Source organism: Poeciliopsis prolifica, unplaced genomic scaffold (genome assembly GCF_027474105.1).
Source record: "Poeciliopsis prolifica strain line A6 unplaced genomic scaffold, Auburn_PproV2 SCAFFOLD009, whole genome shotgun sequence".
Classification (NCBI taxonomy): Eukaryota; Metazoa; Chordata; class Actinopteri; order Cyprinodontiformes; family Poeciliidae; genus Poeciliopsis; species Poeciliopsis prolifica.
Window position 1 is genome coordinate 8,223,619 of NW_026562384.1, and position 25,142 is coordinate 8,248,760.

A 25,142-nucleotide genomic window follows, 5' to 3' on the forward strand; every position below is an offset into this window, starting at 1 on the left:
CAGATTAATTAACAAAATATTTAATTTAGTGATTCTGTAGTATATAGTAGATAATTCAAAGACACCCAAACATGATTAAAAGTGTTTCTCCAAATGCTTGATGTTTGCACCTGCTCTCAAAGATTTTCAGCTCCACACAGGAAGACAAGTGTTTACAGCTTCTGTTGCCACCTGGATGCACATGGTTAAACATAGCCTCAATTTCCTCATCAGTAATTCAGACATTATTTTCAATGACTCAGAGTTTCTGGATGAGCTAAACCATCAGTTACTCAAGTGTTTGTGAGTCACCTTTTACTAAGTAGCATTAGTCTTTTTCCTGGAAACCTTTCCTTCCTTAATAGCTTTATCTCTGCAATGATTCCCAAGTTTCAGCAGAAATTACGTGTGCTGTTTTACCATTTTAATCACAGATACAGCAGGTCGTTGCTTGTGCGGCACAATCCTGTCACCTAATATGGAATTATGGAAGCAAATATTTTATTATAAACACAGGATTGCAATAATAAAAGAATTAAACACCAAAGGAACAAGAACCAGGCAGACAGTACATAACATTAAATGGAAGAGAGAATTATGATAATATGTGCTAATTTTGTGTTAATGTCGGCTCTGAAGTCTAGATTTTCTCACCACCTCTGCACAGAGCTGACTTATAGAGCTATACGGCAGTCTCTGTTTGAGCCTTATCTCCTGCACACCATACCACCTTGACTCAACTCCTTCACCGTGATCCCAAAACTCTTCTGCTTTTTCCTCAACTGTCTTTACAGAATATTGAAAAGTTGTGGGAAGTATCAGTAACGCATGGGTACGGGTTGTATCATCAATCTGCATTGAGGTTCATGCCAGTGAAGAACTGACTCCTCTGGGGTTAGATGTACAAATCTGTAGTTTATGTTTCAGTTTTGACTTTAGTTGAATCATGTTGTTGTTTTAATGACTTTTAAAGGGGCTTAACAATACAACATGAAAAAAAAAATATTTCACGCAAGTAAAAATTTTCATTTCAAATATTTTTTGGACTGATTTTCTCTCGTCTTTTATGAAAATGGCAAACTGTCTATGATGTTATTTTTATTTCTACTCTATATTCTTCTCCTATCCTCCTTTGTGTATATTTCCTCTACTTGGTGTAAAAATTATTGTCGGTCTAAATTTTTTTATGTGTGGCTGCTTCAGCGGAGATAATCGCCAAGGAGCAGTCGGCCTGGATTGGTTCTTTTCTGACTGAGGAAGACCATCCAGCAACATGGAGATGTTGTTGCTATGGGGCTAAGCACAGCTCACTATCAGTACATTACGGTACTTCCTGTGTCACTCTGTGAGACAGAGTGAGACAGGACAAAATATGTCCCACACATTCTTTAAATATCTTATATTGTGAAACGTCATCATATGTAGTACGTATGACCACATTTTTATATTTATTTTTTCATTTTTGTTTCCTGTTGCATTGAAGGTTCAAAGATTTAACTGTGAGGAGGTAGATACTTGTATTGTCCCCCTCTTTCTCTGACTCGGGGCAACCTTGACTAAGAACTGTTCCTCTGCTGCCCATCAGACTCCCACTGGTCACTCTCGCCACTCTGTCGTCCCTCCACGCTCTATTTCGCTTACAAATGTGAATCTACTCTATCCCTTCATAACCCCCTCTATATCATTTAGTGACAGGTTATGCTTTGTCTGAGTGTTCAGCGGGTTTATGTACTTGTTTACCTGATTTCTGCTGTTCTGCATGAATGAGTGGATGTGAGTCTGTGTGCTGTAAAATTAAATAGGCTTTCTCAGAAATGCAATAGCCTATGTTTTAGCAAAAAATTTTATTCCATCTGAGATCCCTCCAAGTAGAGCACTTGTGTATGTACACAGCGTGGCAGGAGGTTTAGTTTGAAGAGACTAGACTTGAAGCTGCACTATGTAACTTATTGCAAAAACTTTTTTTTTACAGTGTCAGACAGAGTAGGAGCTTCTTATAGAGAGAGTGAAATTGAATATTTATATTTATTTCAAGTCATGTTTGATTTAGAACATAATTCATGCTAACATAGTAATTTGATTGTGCTAGAAAATGAGACTATGCATCTTGAAAATAAACAACACCATCTCTTTAATGTCTGACATTCAGATAGTTTTGAGTCTCAAGTGTCTTTCTCTTCCCTACAGGTTTGGTTGACATTTAATTTCTTTATTCTTGTGACCAACGTGTAAGAAAAGGTCCAGTTGCAATTACAACCAAGGTCAGTGCAGTGGCAAGTGCTGTGATGTTAGGACGTTGAACACGACTCTTCGATGTTCTAGTTGCACACACAGGAAAAAGGGAAGTTCTTCATTTCTTTAAAATAAAGAAATTATTATTCCAAAGAACTGCACCACTGAGACCAAAAAGCCTCTTTGAAATCACAGCTGTAACGCAGCGATTTGTCCCTGTCAGTCAGGATGTGCACATGTTTTAATTTAATCCTGTTATAGCTGTATCAGTCAGCTGTCATGGGAGCCTCTTCTTAATGGCTTTAACATAATTATTTGCTTTTACTATTTCCAACATATAAATATTTGAGTCTACAAGTGCAATAATTACTGGACAATCAAGGAATAATGGAACCACACTGACATTGGAAAAAATTAACTTATAATCATAAATTTGTATAAACTCATCAAAAGTGATATTTTCTTGTTTTATCCCATCTCTTTCTTGCAATGATACAACAAACACATAAAGTAAACAGAGCATAGTGTTGCTGGGTTTCAGACGACGTAGCACCGACGCCACACAATGCAGACGGAGGGCCGGAAGTAAATGCAGCCCATTTATTTCTGTTGATCCAGCATCAAAACGCCTAAAGTTTGTGTCCTGTATGGTTGTTCCAACCATTCTGATAGAGAGAAAGATAAACGTTATTTTTGTATTTTAGCCTATTAAGAGCATTAGCATACTCATTGCGATAAATTTTGCTTTCTTTTGAACCAGACCTCCATCTGATATTGGAATAGCATAGTATATTTTAGCTGTACCTTCTGTTACAAAAAGCTCAAATAGGTCACTGAATGTTTCAAATTAATATGACACACATGATGACAATGACTTTTTTTTAAAACTTCTGTCAGGACTGTTCAATGACACCCAGTCCTCATCATGAAGACATACAGTCTAAGAACAACGCAAGGACATGTGCAGTAATTCTTTGGTTGAACATCAAGGCATCTCATGCACAGAGCCTTTCGGTGGCAGATGTTGTTTATCTAATCTTGCCAAAGCGTGATACACCACACCAGCTTTATAAATGGCACAATAAAGTAACACAGCAGCACTTCAGTGTTGCTTTTTATTTTCATGCTCACCTTATACAGCTCTATAGCCTATCAACCTCTCTGGCTCTCTCTGCTCCCCAACACCACCCCATCTCATTTTGTTCCTTGCTGGAGACTCATTAAGGGCTTACCCTGGACAAATGCCTGGCCTGAGACGCTGCCAAACAAGGTGGACAGCTGGATTGTAGTTAAGTGGAGCTACCACCAAGGGGCGATGGTGTGCCACAAAGCATTGCCCTTATAGACCTATTATTTTTTTAAACTGGGAGCAGAAAATATGTCCACGTAGAAACATTAGGGGCCGTTTACATATTTGAGAGAAAGTAAAGGAGGAAGCTGTGAGGTGTAAAATCCAACGTCACTTGACGTAACAAGGGTGCAAAGAAAGAAACAGATGGTGAACAGATGGAGAAGGGAGGGAAGAGAAGAAAAACATTGCAAGAGAGGAGAAAGGCCAGGATCGGGGGTGAATCCATCAGCCCCTTCCTGTGAGGCGTGACAGAGCGCAGGACAGATAGATGGATGCCTTTAGGTGTGCCTGCTGAGTGGCAGAGCAGCTGGCTATTGACGCCGCCATTTTGTGTTGGATTCACGTGGACATCCCGCACACTTTTGATCACCCTCAGCCACCCTTGGCTAATCACATCTGTGAAAAATCTTGTTTAAAAGTCACAGCATGTTCCATGAATTGGAGGGTAATGGGAAGACCAGGCAGCATTGCAGACGACCACAACATTGTTTAAAACAGGATGGATGCTGTTGTCGCACTGGACTGTTTTAGGGTTTCACCCTGGCAGTACCTGAAAAGGAAGCGAATGCATCTGAAGCTTTCACTGTGCAACATGAGAGAAGCCACCGGGTGAAGCCTAAGTGAATATTCAGCGCTGGACTGAGCGACCAGACTCAGCAGACTGGATGAAGACAAGTTAGTGTAGAAGCTGAATAGTGTTCAGGTCCTGCCTGAAGGCCGCAAGCCAAAATCCGTCACTCGAGCATTAATTATATTCTCTCTTCATTAGCACACACCCTTGGGACTGCTGTTATTAGACACAGCCCAATTAAGCCTGCAGTGAACCTGCAGCGAACTAACGATGCTGAGGAAGGGTCTGTCACATGAGCAAGAAAAGCAAGAGGGCCTAGAAAGTGCTTCCATCAACTCTTTTCTGGGAGTAGAGGGACAAGGAGCAGAAGGATAAGAATGATGTAACTGGAAGGTTCATCTTAAAAAAGACATTTCAAGTGAATTGGGTATTTATTGTGATTCACTTATGTCAAATGAAAAAGTGTGTTATAATATTTGAAGAGAGGCAAGTTTGACTTTCTTCAAACTTGTGGGAAGAAATTCCAGTTCTTCTCACACAAGAACTGGAATTTAATAAAATTAATGGCTAGTCAAGACCAGAGTGTATCGAGACTAAGACAAGACCAAAACTTTTAGGGTCAGAGACCAAGACCAGTGCATTTTATTTTATTGCCATAGCACATTTTATGTGTAATGGCAATAAAATGTGCCATGACACATTTTATTGTGTCGTGGCACTACATGACACAATGAAATGTGAAATATGTTCAAAATTGCTTCTTAAATTGATCTGAAAGATTCGCATTCCAATAAAAACACCTGTTGATGCTTTGCTTCCATCTCTGCCAATCTGCTGAGGTCTTGTGCCATCCCTAAAAAGATAACACCCTGGGAAGTTGTCCATACTGTCCATGTCAGAAACCACTGTCTGCACTACTAAACATAACAATTCAGGCTATGTTGCTCACTTTTTTATGTTGTGACATCTATTCAGGATGCCTCCTTGAATTAAACTCTTTGGAAGCAGTGACAGATGAGTTACCTGATCTCAGATGAGCAGAAGACAAATGAACAATGCATAGGTTCAGGATCTGGCAGTAAGTTCAGTTGACTGTTCAAATCATAGTGTGGCTTTTACTATGATGAGCCTGCATGGACATAATTTGTATACGTACATTTTCTCTTGGTATTCCACTTCTGTCCTCAATCCATAACACCTGCCTGTCGATAGGTGACTCTAAGTGGTCCTTAAATGTGAGTGAGTATGATTGTCTTTTTGTTGGCCCTGGGATGTAGACATGGGTATTCAACCAGAACTTCCACTTTCAAAGCTCTCCAACCAGTACAGAAAATTGAGTTAGTGAGAATAATGAGACTTATGGAGCAACATGGATTCTGTTATAACATAAGAGATAATGAGCAGAAGAAGTCGGTTTTGATTGAGTGCTGAGCGTCACTGTCCCTGTGCTACATGACTGCATCTTTAAGAGGTCAGAGAGCTGCTGGGGTCAGGTGAAATACATAGGTTGTTTGGCTGGAGACGAGGTGCCGTGAATCACGGCATCAGCACTTCCTTGATTCAGACCCTGTATCTTTACAGCATGTCTTCGGCTGATGAGACACATTGACTAGCCCTGTCAGCGTGCTGCAGGGATGGCTCTTCACAGCAGTCTGTTCCACCTCTTCTCCTCAAGCTCACAAGTGATCTTTGCTGGAGGCTAAAAGGTAAAAGCAATCCTTGTGGTGGGTGCGATTAGTACTATTTGACAAACTAAGACAAGGACACCAACCGTATCTTAATCTCCACATATCCTTAGTCCCCTTTGCCATCCTGTTGGGACTAAAAGTTTATCTTTTTACCTTTGAGTTTTGCTGTTTGAAGGTTAAAGACCAAACAAGACAACTATCCAAAGCAATAACAATCCTATTTAAATGCTAAATAGCAGCTCATTTTCCTTGATCGCTTTAGACTGCTATTTGTCTCTCACCGATTTAATCCTTTGAGACTATCCAATGTTCCTCTCGTTTCTTTAACTATCTCTGGTTAGCTTATGTGATCTTATTGATGAGCACCCGACTCCTGTGATTCTCTTGGTTGATTATGCAATTTTCTCTCCAGTCTAATCCAGTTAATGATCCGGGGATTTCATGTTTATCCCCGGTCATTCATCATTTCTTGACTCATCATAAACAGGGATATTGGCTCTGAGCAAAGAAAAGGTGGGACTCTCCTCCAGATAGTTGGTAAAAATAACAACTGCATATATTTAACCTGCAGTAGGCATCTGTCTCTGAGTCATTAGCCTGAATCTCTTCTAATAAGAAGAGTTTGCCCCCCCAAATAGATAATTCAGTGAAAGTTATACGTCCTTCTTTATTCACTAACAGGTATATTTTTGCCCCTACAAGAAATAATTTAGTTGATTTTGCAGCTTATAGGTCAATATGTTCTTGCACAAGATACTTAACTCTAACTTGCATCTAAAAGCCATTACTTTGCAGCACCTTTTAAGGAGTAAATTATTTTTAAGCGAACATACATTAGCCAGAAGAGAAAGCACATTACTTATCAGTTTTATTCTCTTCTGGGTCACAATGCAGTGACAAAATCTGGTGAGTTGTTTAAAATTGACAGCAATTTATAAAGTTAAGGCTGATCAGAACCTTGACATTATGAGGGTCAGTTCAGCATAAAACCCTTTACTTTAAACAATATATAAAACTTTATACTTTCAAAATGGGAACTTCTGAAAATTACAGAGATAAGTTTTTTGAATTGAGTTTATTTCATTTAAAATAAAAAAAACAGTCAAATGTATTTAACAGCTAAGAGTCCATATTTAGATAATCACTACATGGATTATCATATTTCATCTGGCAACAAGTTATTTGACCCTAATTAACACAGAGCAGCTTCTCATTTCTTAAATGACCATATGGGAAGACACATTGCTCTGTCAGAGGAGTCACATCTTTGACATGCATCAAGCTCAGAAAACATTTATGATCACAACTGAAATCACCAAAAGTAGTTTAAGAATTATTAAACACTTTACTAAAATCTGAAAGGATAGTGAGGAAGAAATATGCTTGGAAAAACAAAACAAGAAAAATCTGGAATGATTGTGATAGGTGATCACTTGAATGTTTGATGAAATCTAGTGGTTAGTAATTGAGACCCGAAGGCTGGCAACAAACATGAAGAGCTTCAATTATTTATTTGATGAACAGATTGACATTGCTGAAAGTGAGGTAAAGGTTCAGGTTCATACTAAGAAAAAAAATGCTGAGTGTATGTCTGGCTGATGAAAAAAGCAAAAATAAAAAAAAATATGGTGTCTGCTTAAAGAGAAGCAGGAAGTCTGCTCCTCTTTAAGCTCTACCTGATTAGGCATGATGAGTTCCAGCTGGATAACACACCTGTTTATCAATGATGTAAGGAAAAGAGAGACAGAGTGTCTCTTTAACATAAAAAAACTGATAACTGTGGTAGAAAACCTAAAACTCAAAATAAATACATCTTATGAAATTATTTAATTAAATTTAGTAATATTCTGCAAGATGACTTCAATTTTAAATGCTTTTTGCATTGATGTGTAGAACTTTCTTTGGAAAAAAGAAAGTCCTAAAACAAAATATTTTTGTCTTTCTTTTTTTCCCCATATAATAAAAAATTCACTGGGTAAAATAGACCAAAAAAAGCCTTCTAGACATCAATAAAGCAGTGTAACTTGAAGCCTTGCTGTGAAGGTCATCTTGATCAGACGAGGAAGAGGATGTACGGTTTTAAAAACAGAATATAAATTTTAGGTCTGCCTTTGAGCAGTCACAGTGTACCTACCACATTTGCCCCCCTGACATCCTTTATTGGCTCCAGCCCCATACCATCACATATCTCAGTTAAAACCCTACAGTCAGCACACACACACTTTCTATCTTCAAAGGGATTTATCAATGACCTCCATTCATTTCTATAGCCTAACCCTGACCCTTACTCTAAGCCTAAACATCACCTGTACATGCCTAACCATAAGTCTAACCTAAACTCAATTCACACCTTAGTCCTAAACCTAACCAATAACCTCTTGTTATGGGGCTCAGGCTTTGTATCAAATACAAGGCCACCCATGTACGCATACACACACACACACCCCCACACACACACACACACACACCCCCCACACACACACACACACAGCATTTTGTTAAACCAAGACTGAGTGTACAAACATATTTCACACATCAGGAAATTCCTATTCACTTTACTTCTGTCCTGTATTGACTGCATGCTGCTCCCAAATTACTAAAATGGAAATTTCTTGTTGTATCAGCAAGACTCTTCAGCTCTCTCTATTCATTCACATGGGTGAGCTATTGTCAGGCAATAATGGTGTGGCCTGGAAGTGTGGCATGTTAGAGAGCTGCTTTAGAAATTTGCAGTGACCAGCAGGGACTTATTACCACAGTGAATTTGAAGTCTTCAGGTGAGGGAAGACAATTGACTCTGTTGTTCAGGGGCAGCTGGAAATCAAATATGTGATTTGACTATTTTTGATCACCTCTGATGTCTTCATGTCAAATCGCTTGGATGAGTTGACCTTTCTTGATTGCCTTACTTAATCAGACATGTATCTGATTAAGTTAGACTGTGAATGATGGGGTTAATTAAGAAAAAAAAGTGAAACACATATTTATTATACATCAATATCTTCCCCACAGCCGTCAGAGCCATTACTCCCACGCATATCATAACCTCGCAGTCACACATACACATCCCCCACACAGCCATATTGTTCTGCACTTTGCACTTGTCACATCATCTGCACTTTGCCATAAATGGACCTGCTGCTTCTTCTTTAGTGTGGTTGGAGTGCCTTTTAGTTAATTTTAATTGTATATATTGTTATTATTGTGTGTTTATTGTATTTATTGTATATATTTGACTTTTTGCACGGGAGTTGCAATGGAAATTTTGTTGAATCCTGTTCAATGACAATAAATGTAATCTATCTATCTATCTATCTATCTATCTATCTGTCTGTCTGTCTGTCTGTCTGTCTGTCTGTCTGTCTGTCTGTCTGTCTGTCTGTCTGTCTGTCTGTCTGTCTGTCTATCTATCTATCTATCTATCTATCTATCTATCTATCTATCTATCTATCTATCTATCTATCTATCTATCTATCTATCTATCTATCTATCTATCTATCTATCTATCTATCTATCTATCTATCTATACAGTGGACCTCATGGTATTCTGGAGAGTTAGAGGCCACAACCAGTCAAATATATCTTATTCTGCAGTAACATGTACTCTGGAAACTGTGGTGAAAGTTGCAGACAGTAATATTTGTAGTAGAGTTCCTCAAATCCAGGCGTTGAGGCTCCTGCGACATTTAGATGTGTTCCTGGTTCAATACAGCTTAGTCAAATGGGTTCCTCAGTTTCCTATTATGTTCTGTCTAGTCCTGCTAATGACCTAATTACCTGACTTGGTTTTGACCACAAACAGGTACTTCTGAAAAAAAGGGCATGAGCAAACTTTTTTTTTTCTTTCCCTACGCAAGCTTAGGTCCTTCAGTGTTTGCAGCAGGGTGCTCCCAATGTTTTATTAGTCTTGGGGTGCTACAATGAAGGTGCCACACCTGATAAACTCGTAAAAAAGGCTGACATTGGTTGATAAAGGCTGACAATACTGAAGGAGATTCATTGGTCATCTTTTTGTCCGCACCTACCACAATACGGATAGTACCAATACCGAATTGCGATGGTATCAGAGTGCTTCATTGGCAGGCAGGCTCTGTTTACCTAAAAGCCCCAGAGAATACATGGATTATGATCAAGAGAATGACGAGACAAGACCAACAGTGCAAATATGAAGGCTACTATTACACCAACCTGGGCTTTTCTGACACCTCAGCAAAAAACACATCTATGCCACGCTGCATTTATGCAGTGATTCATTCAAAAGGAGCTCAGGGTGGTTGCACAGGACATAAGAATATTTTGTAGTAAGATTACTCTTCTGTATTAAAACATCCCTTTTATTTAGAGCTGATCACTGACTGCGAGGCTTAATCTTTAAAAAGAACAGAAACAAACACTTGAAACATGTCACTCTGTTTGTAATGAATCTGTTGGAAGTTTAATTTAATGATTCATGATAAATGACCATTTTTGATATCCTAATCTGCTAAATTGCATCTGTGTGTCAAAAAGAAAAACAGTTCTTCAGTAATTGAATGGTAAACCAGAGAAAAAAAAATATACCCCCAGGTCTGAAAAAGCCTGAGCTGCTAAATGTTATTTTTAGTTGATTCTTTCTCCTGACATCCTTCCAGGAACTGGGCTGCCCTTCATGTTCCTTTCAATCTCACCCTATCTCATTAAATTCAAATCTCCAGCCCCATGTGACCATAGACATTGTTGCGAAAAGTGGTTGAAAATGAAATCTTCTGGATGCAGCCTTCTGTGATATTTCAAGCTCTTACAGCCTCAGTGCCTGCACACCCTCTTTTGCAAAGGATATTTTCATTATTTACAGCAACTTGCCTGACAGTTTTTTGTGCTGATAGACGTTTGCGTAACTAGACACTCTCTCCCTTTTATGTTCATGCGCAAGGCAGTGATCTAGGCAGAGCTATTTCATCTCAGCACCATTTCTAATTAATTGGAAAGGATTCAAGCGGCATTTCAACATAAAATCCATCACACTGTGATTTTGATTCAAAGTTTAAAAAGCAGAACCGCATTACGGTTCTTTCTTTCTGTTGCTTCTGTCTACTACATACTATTGTCAACAATTCCACATTAGGGTGTTGCCCGGATGACTAGATGACATCGGTATCTTCTTTCTGACTCTAAAGAAAAAACAAAATGAACACCCAGAAATGGAGGAAAAAAAGAGGAGTAGCAAGTAATGGGTATAATTAAAACCTCCAGAGGGATACTGATGAACTTTATTAAATGAATCAGATTAAGTTTACTGCCTGCAACAACCTCATGTAGACAGTGAACAAGACCTTTGATATATTGTGCAATGGCTGGCCAGGAATGAACTGTCTTCAAAGATTGTGCGTCTGTAATTAGCTCACCCAAGGTAAAGTGTGAAGTGGGGTGGTATTTAGTCTTCAATGGGAGTATGAAAAGCTCATGGAATAGACTAAGGATTTGTGATTAACTGGGTAAATCAATAATAAGTGTCAGGTTAAACCATTGCTGAACTCTGTCTCTGTCTCTCCGGAGCTCTGAGCAACTGAAATCAAATTAAAACACAAGTTACGCAGAGAAACAAATGCAAGGTTCCAACATCTAACAGAATATGTATCAATGAAAAGACCAAAAGCAAAAGTCTATTCTCAGACTCCTCCTGTTATCGCAAGAGGTGTATTTCATTCAGCCAATTTTCACAGACTGCAACACAAACTCAAGTATTTCTATTTTCTCGCTGGGAGTTGTTACAAAGTCGGTGCTTAACTGAAATTGCACAGCAGTGGATTTTCAACAGTTGCAAATTACCTAAAACAGACTAAAGACACCCATTAGCAAATACCATGGCACGGTTCAGTGATACTTTTAATTGCATACGACAACAAAAAATGGAAGATGGCAGCACAAACATAAACTGTTTTAGAATGAACTTCACGGGAAAGGCTGAATAATGTTGTTTTGATGACATTTACTGACTGCAAAGATCTTAAGTTACCCAACCTTCATCCTTTAAAAAGTCATAAAAACAAGTTAGAAAATGAAATGAAAAAAAAGAGAATTGATACAGTCACCCAGAAATTGGTCATATTCATCATCTTACATTTTATTGTCTTTAAACAGTCAACAAGAAACCACATACCAGAACCGATAACAATTGACCTCACCAAAATGAATCTATTTTCAGATTTAATTAGAGCAAAAAAGAATTAGGATATGCAAACACCTAAAATAAATTGATATACTCCCTCGAGGCACCCCAGCAAATGATTATGTTTTAGTTTCTATCTTGTATTCTTGTACTGCTACTCCCTAAAGTCCATTACAAAACAGACACTGAACGGTGCATAGCAGAGGTCTCCAATCTTGTTTCCTAGGGTCTATCATCCTGTAAGCTCTCGACCTGTGGCTGGGATCAAACAATTGATTTAAATAAAAGGATTACTAACAGGTTTCAGTAGAACTTGTTGGAATGCTGAGAAGCAAATCCTGTCAGTGGAATCATGTCAGCTGGAACAGGCAAACTTTTAAGGTAAAATCCACAGTGATATGGATATTTTGCTAAATTTAGATTCTCTGCTTCCTTTCCACCTCTTGTTCACACACACATACAGTTTTCTGTTTAGAGAGGGAAAATGAAATTTTTAACCCTCCGAGAACCCTAAGAAGAAACAGGGTTCCCTCCTCTAGTTCTTAAGATAACTCTACGATCGCTGCAGACATGACTTCCAGATTCTAGATAGTCGCTTGTACACAAGGCCATTGACAGACTACTACTTGATTTTCTCTATGCTCTTAAATCCAATTAAAACCAACTTATTTGAACACATTCGTGCCCCCACGCTGTGTTGACTTGTGTCAAATAATACTTGTGCTTGTCAAAGGGTATATAAAATCTAAATATGAATCTGCTAAAATATAAACAGATGAACTTTTACTTGTGTGTACATTTTCCAGCTGTGCGCTTGATGATGATGATGCTTTCAATATGATAGAAATTTTGTTCACCACCTGTTACCTGAAATTGTTTTTGTCCTACATATTTACATTGTTTTTAAAGGGCACACAGGGTTTTCCTAATAACGCTCTCTATTGTCTTTATATCTGTATGCTAATTAACTAACTTCAAGTGTTCAAACTGTATTTCACATTTAAACTGTTATATGCATATGAAATACCATTTTTGTTCTTCAGAGCTGCTTATTGTTGTTCTATGGGATTTAATATCAGTACTTTCTTTATTTGATATTCATTAGTTCTCCTGTGCTGTTCCCAAATTACCAGCAGCACCTGCTTTGTGCTCTAAGGAGAGGGAGTGAGTGTGTTAGCCTGCATGTGGGTGGGGATGCAGGCTGACCTGTTTTCTGCCCCATGCTTGACTTCTCTTTGTCATTTGCAGGACTGAGCATGCTAATACACTGAGTTATGCAAAAATATCAGAGCATCTAAACAAATTCTTCTCAACCACAGTAATGCCGGTACGAAGCGCAATAGGTCTGTGTTATTTTCCAACAGAAAGAGATGTGGTTAGTAAATGCTGAGTACTGAGTCATTGACCCAAAACAACTCTGTCAAAGTAACATTGCCTGGAAATAGAAAGCTAAGACAGTGATTGCTGTTATTCCCATGACCATTCGAAAACCCAGTCCCTTTCCCCTTTCAGCTAATAAAAAATTTCACTCAGACACATGGGAGAAGTCGTAAAGAAGGCAAACCGTCCGCCACTCAGTCGTCCTCACTCCATGGGACACTCACGATTCCTTTCTGCGATCTCTTGTTAGACCAAAAATCAATCCCTCCATTGAGTAGCGGCCCATTTGTTCTTGGCTTTGACAGAGGCTTGGGTCAATAAAGGCAGTGCATTGCTACTCCCTCCCACCACAGCCTGTGCTTGGCAAAGCAATTCTGCGACAGGCGTGCATGATAGATGGCATAGACATGTGAATGGGATCACTGAAGCAAGTCAGAGTTAGACTGGGCAGCACTGAAATATTTTTGTTACCTCTTCTGCTTTTATATTATGGCGTTGCACCAAATGGTAATACGACTGCAATTTTGATTGAGTAATGTTTTCTAGTATTTTTTCACTTTCTACTCTATCCTAGTTAACATTAATCTCTTGTCAACTTAATTAAGGTGTCAAGGTTTTGTGTGAAGGAGTCTCTATATGCTAGCCTTACTATCCTTATTCACCAGGAAAGGTACAACATCAGCCAACATTTTAAACTACAATGTTTCACGCTTACATTCTTTAGCTAAAATAGATTTGTTTCTATGTCACATAGAGGAAGCTTATGACGAAAAATGTAAATTACTTTTTATTTTCTGACCTTATTCCACCATCACAATATCATATATACATCTTACTTTTTTCTAGCATAGGAGGAAATCATTTGCATATACAATTCGATCACCAGCTTAGCTAGACAGGCACAAATATTTGGACTTGTTGTAAAATAGTATTGCAGTTTTAATGTCTCATATACAACACATATTCAGCCCTACAACGAAACTAGAATAGTACTTAATGATTCAAGTGTATTTAATATAATGCTGTACTATATAGATGTTCAGTTTTCACTGATAAAAATTCACTCACTTTGGCCTGCTGTATGCCTAAAACTCCAAATGACATCAGTCCAAATCATGTACTAATTAATCAATTCAATTCTTTTCTTTATGCCCTGTTGGTCATATAAGACAAGAAAGGAAATCATTAGGTATAGAAATTACAGCAGAACAACAGGGTGATATATTGACTCAGTGCATCCTGTCCTGACTTCACGGAATATAGTGAAATGTATACCTTTCATTCTAGTAGACATGCTCTATACAAATAAGAAATACTTAAAAACTTAGACACATCCTTACAATACTTTAGCTTGACGGATTCAGCACATGAATTGAAATGTCTGATTTCATTGGAAAGCATCTTCGAGTGTCCAGAAAAGCACTATAACTTTGATGAAACTCATTTAAATTAATTACTGCAGCTTTAGAAAATTACTTTGTGTTGGTTATTCTACTTTTAAGAACGTGTTGCTGCTGAGCGGTTCCTTTACATTAGTTATTTGCATATGTAGCAATATGTAAAAGCTGAACCTTGGAATATAGTTCATACAAACAGATACTTGTAAAATAATAAAATAGATCACCCTTTTTCAATTCTAGGGGTTTTATTTGGATCTGCTTGCATGGTCTTTTCCTAACTAGCCATCATCTCCATTAGTTTCAAACGGAAATAATTGCTTTAATTACAAAATCAGCTTGATCCTTGACCAGGAATAATATCTCTCACTGTGTGTTCATCAAGATAAATTTTACTAATTGTAAAAAACAAATTTTTAATTTTCCATAAATCAGTGTGTGAACCTAAGTGGAATCCATCTCATGTTTATGCAACAGGAGTTCTAGTGAGAGCTTTGTCAGCTATAAAGAAGCCTATTTTTATGTTAGACACCTCGCTGCATCAACTGTATCTTTACTGTTTAGTAGGCTGAGTGGTTCTTTAACACTCCTGCTTACCCTAAGAGGCCTTGAATCTCTTTAGATTTAAGTTGTAAGACAAAGAAGGTTAGAGTGTCCTCCAAGCAAAGTTGGCATTTTAATTTCCTTCGTGTAAGTAAAAGACTGCTTAGCCAGGCACAGAGGAACATAATTAACAAAAATCTTTTAATTCATTTGTTTGTCCCTTGGAAGGGAGCTCTGCTTCAGTAATTAACCTGCTGCAGGTTGCCTTCCTCGCCATCCTCCAGTAATAAGCAGACGCGTGAATGTAGTCCTGACCCTATCATTAAGTGCCATGAATAAATGTGTGCATTATTATTATTATTGTTGTTGTTATCATCATCTTTTGCAGAAACTCTACATATTTAATTATGTTTCCAACCCATTTGGTGTTTTAAATTACTCAGTAGACAAGAGCTTAGCGAGGACAAGTAATAATAATAAAAAAAAATCATCCTGAATGGACTTCCCCATGCTCTCCAAATGATATACAGTCCATTGTATTAACATTTCAAGGACTGTCGGCTCACATAGTGAGGAAGAGGTACAACACTTGAATAAGTACCCACAGAGGGACAGGCCCTCCTTCACATTGAGCTGAAACAGCAAGTCCGTGTCACTTCCTTTTCCTTGCGTCATGTGGCTCATGGTCGCGGCAGCTTCCTCTTTTGCTTTACATCAATACTGACAGCAGTGTTTATGCTTTTCCACTACATGCCGAGCCAGGAGTTGATGAAAGAAGGGCTTCAACGGAGACTTGGGCAAGGATTTTAGAAATGTCGTCGGTCATGGACGGAGACGTGTTGTCATTGTCGTCTTCTTCATCATTTCCAACCTCTTCAGCAGAAGCAGTGGCAGGAACGCAGCGAGATGATTCAGCCAAGGATGACGGCAGTCTTCCTCAGAGCCCAGAAGAACACACATCTACTAAAGAGCTATGGTTTGTATACAACATTAATGTGTTTTCCTACACATTAAAAGGAACTCAAGAAAACTTAATTTCTTACAAACAACCTGACTTACTCAAAAGGATGAGATAAAATCTCCCCTTTCAAGCTGTTTGGCTGATTTTTGAAAACATTTTGTGGAAGTTGGTGTTTTCTTTTATTATTATTATTACTTATGATTTAACTAAAATAGTAAAATAGTCTAATATTATAAATTGACTTTCATTTTCAGACTTTGCTATTATCAACATTATTTTGCAAACAGAATGTTTAAAAAAAACAGGACAGATGCTCAGACAATTGAGTGTAAAAGTTCACCTCTGTGAGAGGCGGGGATGTTTGGGCACTTTGGAGTTTCCCATGAGGTCACAGCAATGAAAGCTTCACTTCACTGTATCAAAAATCCCACTTGACAGTGCTGTAAAAACAAGAATAAGTTTTGAAGATGTTGTCCCCTTAAACCTGTTTGTCTTAAACATCATAAAAATGAGTCTTTCTGGAATCACCCTGGGTAAAAGACGTAGCTTCACTCTGTGAAGAAGCGCTGCGATTGTTTAAAAATAACCATAGCAAAATAGTGAAACGCCAAAACTCAGTTCCCTTTCAGGGGTTTCATCTGAAGCCATCGCTCCCTCTACTTCTGTAACGTGTAATTTATTTAACATGGCTGCAGAACAGCAGCATTGTCTCTTCCATCCACATGTTTAACAACTATATAAAACTGAGTCACAGTGCTCACAGGATGTCAGGAAATCAGAGAAACAAGAAATAATTCTCACACTTGTCATCATTTTAGGACATTCTCGCTACATTTTTTTACTATTGAATTTTAACTTTGCCTTTTTCCCTAAATTTCCTACATTGTATAACTGGTGATTTGAATGATTCACATGACCTGTCTTGTTGAATACAGTGGAGTGACAGAGGAAATACGTTGTACACTTACAGAAACATTTTTCTGGGTTTTCCTTTCAGACATTTCACTTCACTGATACGGGTTTTTACACAAACCACGTTATATCACTTAAAAAAAAAAGCATCACACGTATTACGTTATGTGGTTTTGATATAAAAGGGGAAGTGCTATTGTTTACAGCAGGCCTTTAATGTTTCTGTCAATTTTCGAAAGTTTCCTTCCAACTGTTGCTTAGTGTTTTAGTAAATAGACCAAAACCAGCATTGTTTCAGCAGCTTCTGCAAATCAGTGAGAGGTTTCAATGGGATGAGCATTCTCTGGTCATTGTTCAGTTTTGAGAACATATCAGCTTACTCGGCTGACACCAACTATATATACAATAAGAAGGAAATGACAGCTGTAGTATTTGTTTCTCGGCCTGCCACTTAAAGCTAGGTCTAAAAAAACAAAAAAGGAAAACTGGCCATCTGTTTGTTGATGAACCAGTGAACATGATGTGAATAGTTCAACTTCCCCTCACATAACAATGTACTAACCATTTGTTGTCATTGTACTGAAATTAAATGGACAATTTGAGTTTGTGTATCTCAACCATTTTGCAGTTCGTCTTGACTTTTGCTTTGCTACCTTAACTAAAATATTTAGTTTGAAACAGTGACATTTATATAAATAAATGAACAAGCTGAAAATATTATTTTTTAAAATAAACCCCAATTTGTTTTTTAAATGAAAGATGATATAATCTAAATCATTGCTGTTAATTTTTCTACATGTAACTTTACAAACAATAGTTCTCAACCTTGGGGGCCCTGTCCTTCAGATTTTGGCTTCAGCTCATCTTACTAAATGTCTTCAGCAGCTTGAATAGATTTTTATCAGGTAGTCAAACTTTGCTTACAAAAATGACAAAGTATCGTGTTATGATCGACGACCTGGCATTTAGATTTTGATTGCTCAGTGTACAAAAAAACTTAGCTGAACGCATTTTGTGTTATTTTGGCATTAATCAGACTTAGCCTACATGTTGCTACCTCCATTTATTTTGCTTTGCAAAGCAGCTCCGTGAAATTGCATAACTTTGGTTTTCTGCACAGCGGGACACTGTACATAAGTGGATGAAAGCATGTATTTGTGGAGGTGTTTTGCCCTAAAGCCGATGAGAGGGGATTTCAGATAAAGACTCTTTGTCGTACTCTGCCCTGGATGGTTACAGTAGCCCAACTGGATGCTTGCGTGAAGAAGCCCAGAGGGGAGTTTTATGCAGTGTTTCAAGCTCCTCCATGAACAGATTTCCTCTGGGTGTACATCTCCTCTGCCTCCCTGTCAGCATGTTAAAGCAAACCACACAACAGATCTGGCAAGGGAAGGAAGCTTGTTGGATTAATTAATGAATGCATTTTTTTCTATTCTCCCTATTTCTCTAAGAGGTTCTCTAGAAATCAACTTTTTTTTCCAGAGATTATAAGAAGCACTGCTTCCTCATGTTATGAATGTGCAAATTCTTTATCTGTGACTGTAAACAGACACTTTTAATTGTCAGATACAGAGGAATTTATCACAATTTGCACAGTTGTGTCTTGTGTGCCTAATGTGACTGTGTGTACGTGTGTGTGTGTAGGTGTGTGGGTGTGTGTGTGTGTGTGTGTGTCTGCGTGGGTATGCATAATAGCTGCTGTTTGATTCTCTGGAAGTGCACTCTGTGTGAGTGGGTGTTCAAAAGTACCTGACGTTCTTCTGTGCATACATGCTTTTGCTTAATAATAGAAATCCTTTCCTAATGTTCATCCTGCTGCTTTTTTTTATGGCACATTATGATATTTTCATTTTGTGTGTGTGGTTTTTTTTTTCATATACAGGTCAGAAAACGCCACCCCGATGGGTGACAGACTGTTGTCCACAGACGAACAGGTCACTTTGATCACCGAGAGTCTGACAGTCACCTCCACCGACCAGGAGAAATTACTGCTCCTCAACAAAAACACCGAGCTCCGCAGAGTGAACAAAGAGGTAAAGCTTCTCCCTAAAACAGCAGCTGATTGGAAACTCTGCAGGTCAAGAAATTATTACTGATGTTGGCAATTATATCTAGTTCCCACTGAAAGCTGGAGGAGGAATGTAGGTGCTAGATGGAAAGTGCTGTAGTGAAAGTGGTGCCGTCTTTGCCTCCTAATTTTAATACTCGCCGTATTTCCTGCTCCCTGTGTTGTTGGAGTGACATACTGGAAACGAGAGCAGTGACGATGAAATGAATGATGTTATTTGATTACTGCAGTGGAGGTTTTTGTTGTGGTTGTATGTGGATGCTGATGATGATGATGATGATGTTGATGGTAATATCCCACAGCTGATGAAGCTTAACGAGGACTGGGACCAGGTGTACCGGAGCGCCACACTGGGTCTGCAGCGGAGACTGGAAGCTTTGGAGCAAGAAAACGGCGCCATTAAACAACTGAACAGCCAACTGCTCCTCAAAGTTGAACAACAACAAGTAAACACAGCAAAACTTCAAGCACCCACACAACCATTAGCTCATCTCACCAGCTCTCACACTCCAGTGGGAGCGGGTGCGGAAGGCTGTACACCAGGGAATTTATAATGATGGCAGTAAATGTGGTTTACCTGTGTGATGTCTAAAGCTGCCTTTTCGATTGCAGAGTGCAAAGGAGTATTATGAACAATCACTTATGACAGAGCTGAAGAAAAACCAGGAGTTGCAAGAATATGTCAGGTTGTTGGAGAACAAAATTCACCGCCCAGAGAAAGACATTTCATCTGTCAAGCAGGTTTTTGTTTTATCAGTTTGCCAATCTTGTTCATTCTTCACTGTCTTGCAAATGTATTCATGCTCCCGGAGCTTTTAGATGTAGTCATGTTGCAGCCATAAATGTCAATTTATTTTGGGCTTTTATGTAATGGACCAGCACAAAGATGTGCATAGTTGTCAAGAGAATAAAACATTATGCATAGTTTTTCTGGGTTTTTTTGTTTTGTTTTTTTCATGAGTGAAACTTTAAAGAGTGGCACACACAGAATCCCAATAAAATATATTGAGGTTTGTGGCTGCAATGTGATAATATCAGAAAAAGTTGAAGGGGCAGAAATACTTTTGCAAGGCCCTGCATTTGATTTTATTTTTGACTAATCTGTCCCCGTTACCTCCTCTTTTATTTCCACTGTAGGGAGCCTTTAGTGCTGTGTCATGTCCCTCCAGTGGTCAAATTCCCAAATACATCCCCTCAACCTGCTCTTTCCTAGCTTCTCCCTTCTCAGAGGTGGGATACAAGGCAAAGGGGCCAACAATTGCATCACTGGGAACTCTGGGAAACTCACAGCAAGAAGTAAAAGATTTAAAAGAGCAGCTGGACACACTTAGATGTCAGGTGGGTCTCTCTCTTCAGAACAACTTGAAAAAGGGGGGCAAGAGGGAGAAAAACATGGCTGATGTCAAATCTCTGTTGCTGGGTAAACTTTTACTTAATGTTCAAGCAGAGTCTTCAATAAGAGGGTCAACTGCACCACCCAGTGGTGTCACAAGTTGTAGGTCTAACACTGGCTCACTGCCATGTTGCTGTCTTGTATTTGCAGACTGAAATTTATGAAGCAGAATATCAGACAGAGCACAACGACCACAAGCACACACTGCAGGAGAACCGAAGGCTCAGGAAGAAGAGGGAGGAGATGCGCCAACAGGTTGCACTACTGCAGGAACAGGTAGTGTATTCATTGCCTTTTTACATGCATGCCGTAACACGAGTAGATATGCAGACACTGTGAAAGGCAATGTGAATACTCTGACCTTTAACTACAAACAAACATGTATGTTCTAAAATATGTCGGACTGATGAGAAATAAGGAGAAATAAGGAGAAATAAGGAGCTGCTTTTTTAAATTGTTTTAAAATAATAATCTCGTTCATTTTTGTGAAAACCTTGTAGCTCAAGATCTACGAGGACGACTTCAGGCGGGAGCGGTCCGACAAACAGATGCTGCAGCGACTGTTGTCGCAGAAAACCTCCCAAAACAAGGACGCCGTGCTCATCCACCGCTGCAATAACGAGCAGCAGCTCGCGGAGGGAGAGAAGAGAGCACAAAGCGGGGAGAAAAAAAAGCAGCACCACCCACTCTGCCCCAAGCATCCCCACAGGGACAAAGAGTCCAGCTGAAAGACCAGCAGAAGATACAGTCATGGGCTTGTTAATAAAAACTGTTGATTGGTTTCATAACCAGTGTTCGTTTTAGTCTAATACGACAACAAAACAAAATCTGAATTTGTATTGACTTTCTTTGAAAAATAATGTATTTTTGTACCTTATTTAACACATCCATCTATTTTCTTATATATTTTTGAAGTACTTCAACACGTGTCTTGTAACAATTTTGACTTTCTTAATTATCAGAATAGCTCTTTGAAAGAATATTCTACCAAGCAATGTCTGTAAGTCTAATTTAAATTATTTACTTACATTGTGATTTAAGTTTTCTTCAAACCCCCACAAAGTACTGTCATGGTATAGTGGGAGGGCACCATACTTTGTAATGGGAATATAGTTGTTGTAAATTAAATCCATTCGATGATATTCTATTTTTGGTGCATCCCTAATTAGCACAACCACAAACGAGAAACATTATTTTTTAGAATTTATGTGATGGACCACTACAAAGTAGTGCATGATTGGAGAGTTGAAAGAAATGATGCATATGTTTCACAATTTTTTCGAATCCGGTGCGCATTTATATTTTGCTCCACTGGATCAATACTCTTTCTACTTTCCAAATTGCTGAAATGTAGTGAGATTGAAGAGAGCATTTGTGAAGTCTTGTCACAGGTACTCGAGTGGATTTAGGCCTAGACTTTGAATGGGCCATTTAACACACAAATATCATCCAGTCTAAAATATCTAGTTAACCTTTATAAAGTATTTTCTTCAAAATCTTCAAAGTTAATCAGGCCAAAGATAAATTGATGTGACAGAGTTGCATCATATATAATTTCTTTCCACTTCATTGGGATCTTCAGTATACCTGTATGTCGGTCTGCCACATAAAATCCAGATAACATATACAGCAGTGTGTGGTTGCAATGTGAGCAAATTTGAAAACGTTGCAGGTTCAAATACTTTTCCAAAATACTGACTTGATATGAGTGCAGGTGCAAGCCGTGGCCAGCAGGGGGCAGAAGAACCATTCACAAAGCGTAGTAATGTCAACGTGTAAATGCAGGTGGAGGTCATGGACAGTAGGGGGCAGCATGACTAATTAGGAAGCATTTTGTCAGCACTTGAGCGCTGCTGTTTCTTTATTAACAATAATGCTCAACCTCAGTTATTTACAGGGGGAATATGCTTATTTTAATACACCTTTTTATTTTGTTCTCCAATTGAATCTGTTTATTTAAAACAGACAAAATATCGACACATTTTACACATAGAAAGAGCAGCTAATGTGTCTTCAGGACGTTGTCCATCATCTGGTCATTCAGCAACAAATATAAGATAATGCTAACTCCACTACACATTATATTTAAAAAGCTACAAATGTAAAAACTGACAATTGTGTTTTCGAGAAACATAATTCTTTATCACCTGCAAAACTATAACACAATAATGACTAAAAGGCAGTAATGTTGAAAGAAAATATTTGCTGTATTACAACATAGTCCTTACTCTCTTTCAATCCTGATTCAGGATTACACTCTAATCACAAAGAAATATGATCATTTTATTTGTGGATCCTTCAACCAGGAGCAAAATATTGCTAATGTTGCCATAGTCATCATTCCTTAAAAAATGCAGTGACTCATAAAGACACACTTAAAATGCCTAAATTAGGCTTCATGTCTGAGTTTCCTAAAGATAAGTTATTCAGGTTATATTAAGTAATGACATTTAACTACTCACCACACTTATGTAATTTTCAAAGCAGTTTTATGTCATTCAAGAGAAAATAAAATACTTTTTATAGCATATTTCAAGTCAATTGCATGAAGTCAATTCAAATATTTGTGTAATGTATAACTCCCGAAGAAAAGAGAATATATTTTTTAGAAAACTTCTTCAATCAAAAAAAAGGGTGTGGAATCTTTTCCATGTGTGTACAGGTGAAAGATGTCATAAATGTACATAATAAAAAATTACAATATTGAGAAAGAATTTTATTGAAAATTTAAAACAATCCACACTGTAACAATCACATTAAAGCAAATTACTGCATTTTAAAAATAGCCAAAATGCACATGAGCACATTTGATGCATATTTTAAACAGGTACATGAACCCAGATATGTAACAACAATCTTTAGGCAAGTTTCAGTATTTCTTGAACCATGACGCCGATTCCATCAAACACTTTGTGAAAGGGAGCGTTGCACATAAAGGCAGAGGTGGTGACCAGCTTGTTCTTGACATCAACGTGAGCTTCATCCACGTCTTTGTTCACGTGTTTGCAGCCCATGTCCTTCAGAGCTCCAGCCGTCTCAGCAAACGGCCACCTGAAGATAAAAACCAAGTGAATGATCACACAAAATCCAATGAACTAACATATTTTCTGAACGTGAACAGAGATTTACACACTTTTCACACTTTTTGTCCTGCCCCACGGTGAGCTCACAGCCGGGCAGCAGCTTTGCAGCCAGGACAGGGGAAATGCAGCACATGCCCAGAGGCTTTCCTGCTTTGTGGAAATCCTTGATGATCTTCTCCAGATGTGGCTGGACGGTGCAGCTCTTGTTCTTTGAAGCCCAGTCGCAGGTTCTTAGCCACACCAAACCCTCCTGATAGAGAAAGTAGGCGTTTGTTCAGAGACAGACATTAAACATTAGAGGAACTGCACACGTCTTCCTCTGAGTTTATAGAAGATCATCTCACCTGGAATGATGGCAGCATCAAACGCTGAGACATCCAGCTTGACCAGATCAGTCACGTCGCCCCTAGCGATACGAGCGCTTTCCTGCAGGATGTTCCTCTTCTCCTCAGTAGCGTTCCCCTTGCAGTGATTTACAACGTCCATCTGATCATCGTCTGGGGCAAACATCTGCACCTGAGACCAAACAACCAATATGGTAACTAAAAGAAACATTAACCTCTGCTGGTTTTATATCAACACAATATTTCTGACAGATAAAGACACTTTTTTTTTGTCCTTACTTTTGCTCCAGCGCGACTCAGATGGACCAGGACGGCAGAGGCCTCGTGGATCTCTGTGCCGTCATAGACGCCACAGCCAGACAGAATAACTGCAACACGCTTCGCCATGATTACTGAAAAACACACATGATCGTTTTTGAAGATGGAGAGAAACTTGAATCTTTTTTAAAGCTTCACCATTTTTCCATCAAAATATGCAGAATAACCAGTATAAGTGGCTAAGAGCCTTCAGGAGTTTAGATAATCATTTACACATCCAGTCGAAAAATGAGTCACTGAAGCATTGCTGCTGTCAACACTCCTAATCTTACATAATCTACCTAACAGAGAGCCTGTTATTATATTAGAGCTTTAAATAAACAAAGCACCTAAAGTTGATTCAAAAACTTGTAAGGCTGTCGTTTATTTTAAACTTCTTTATTACTATGTCTCCTTTTAGTACCAAAAGCCAACAAGCTTAGGTTTGAGCTATGAAATTAAAAAAACCTTAACATCAGCAGCTAATACATGGACTAGATGTCTTACCTTAAGTAGGTGTGGTAGGCGACAGTACACAGCTACCAGCGGAGATACTCGGTGCAGGTTTGATAGGAGTGTTGCAGAGCAACACCTTTTATAGTCCTGTCTCCTCCCATTGTTCTTTGTTTAAGTCAGTGACATCATCCACATCCAGGTAACTAGGAAGACCTGCTGCATTAGAGGTGAAACTGCTGACTCATGTGTGTCAGCGGCAAAGTAATGTTGCAGTAAAACGGCTTGATTATAGAAAAGATTTATTGTAATTACGCTAATTACAGAACAGTTTAAGGAAAA

The 25,142-nt window shown here is 38.5% G+C and overlaps 1 protein-coding gene and 1 pseudogene across 1 annotated transcript; one reads left to right on the forward strand and one right to left on the reverse strand.

Annotated features, from left to right (window-relative positions):
• Positions 1-15,987: 15,987 nt before the first annotated feature.
• On the forward strand, positions 15,988-21,411 carry si:ch211-153b23.7 (TNFAIP3-interacting protein 3). The gene is made up of 7 exons (XM_055034483.1): positions 15,988-16,265; positions 19,045-19,195; positions 19,533-19,676; positions 19,843-19,971; positions 20,368-20,568; positions 20,774-20,899; positions 21,124-21,411. The coding sequence occupies exons 1-7, from the start codon at positions 16,102-16,104 to the stop codon at positions 21,349-21,351; spliced, it is 1,143 nt and encodes a 380-aa protein (XP_054890458.1). The 5' UTR covers positions 15,988-16,101; the 3' UTR covers positions 21,352-21,411.
• Positions 21,412-23,318: 1,907 nt separating this feature from the next.
• On the reverse strand, positions 23,319-24,944 carry LOC129362757 (glutamine amidotransferase-like class 1 domain-containing protein 3, mitochondrial; annotated as a pseudogene).
• Positions 24,945-25,142: the final 198 nt, after the last annotated feature.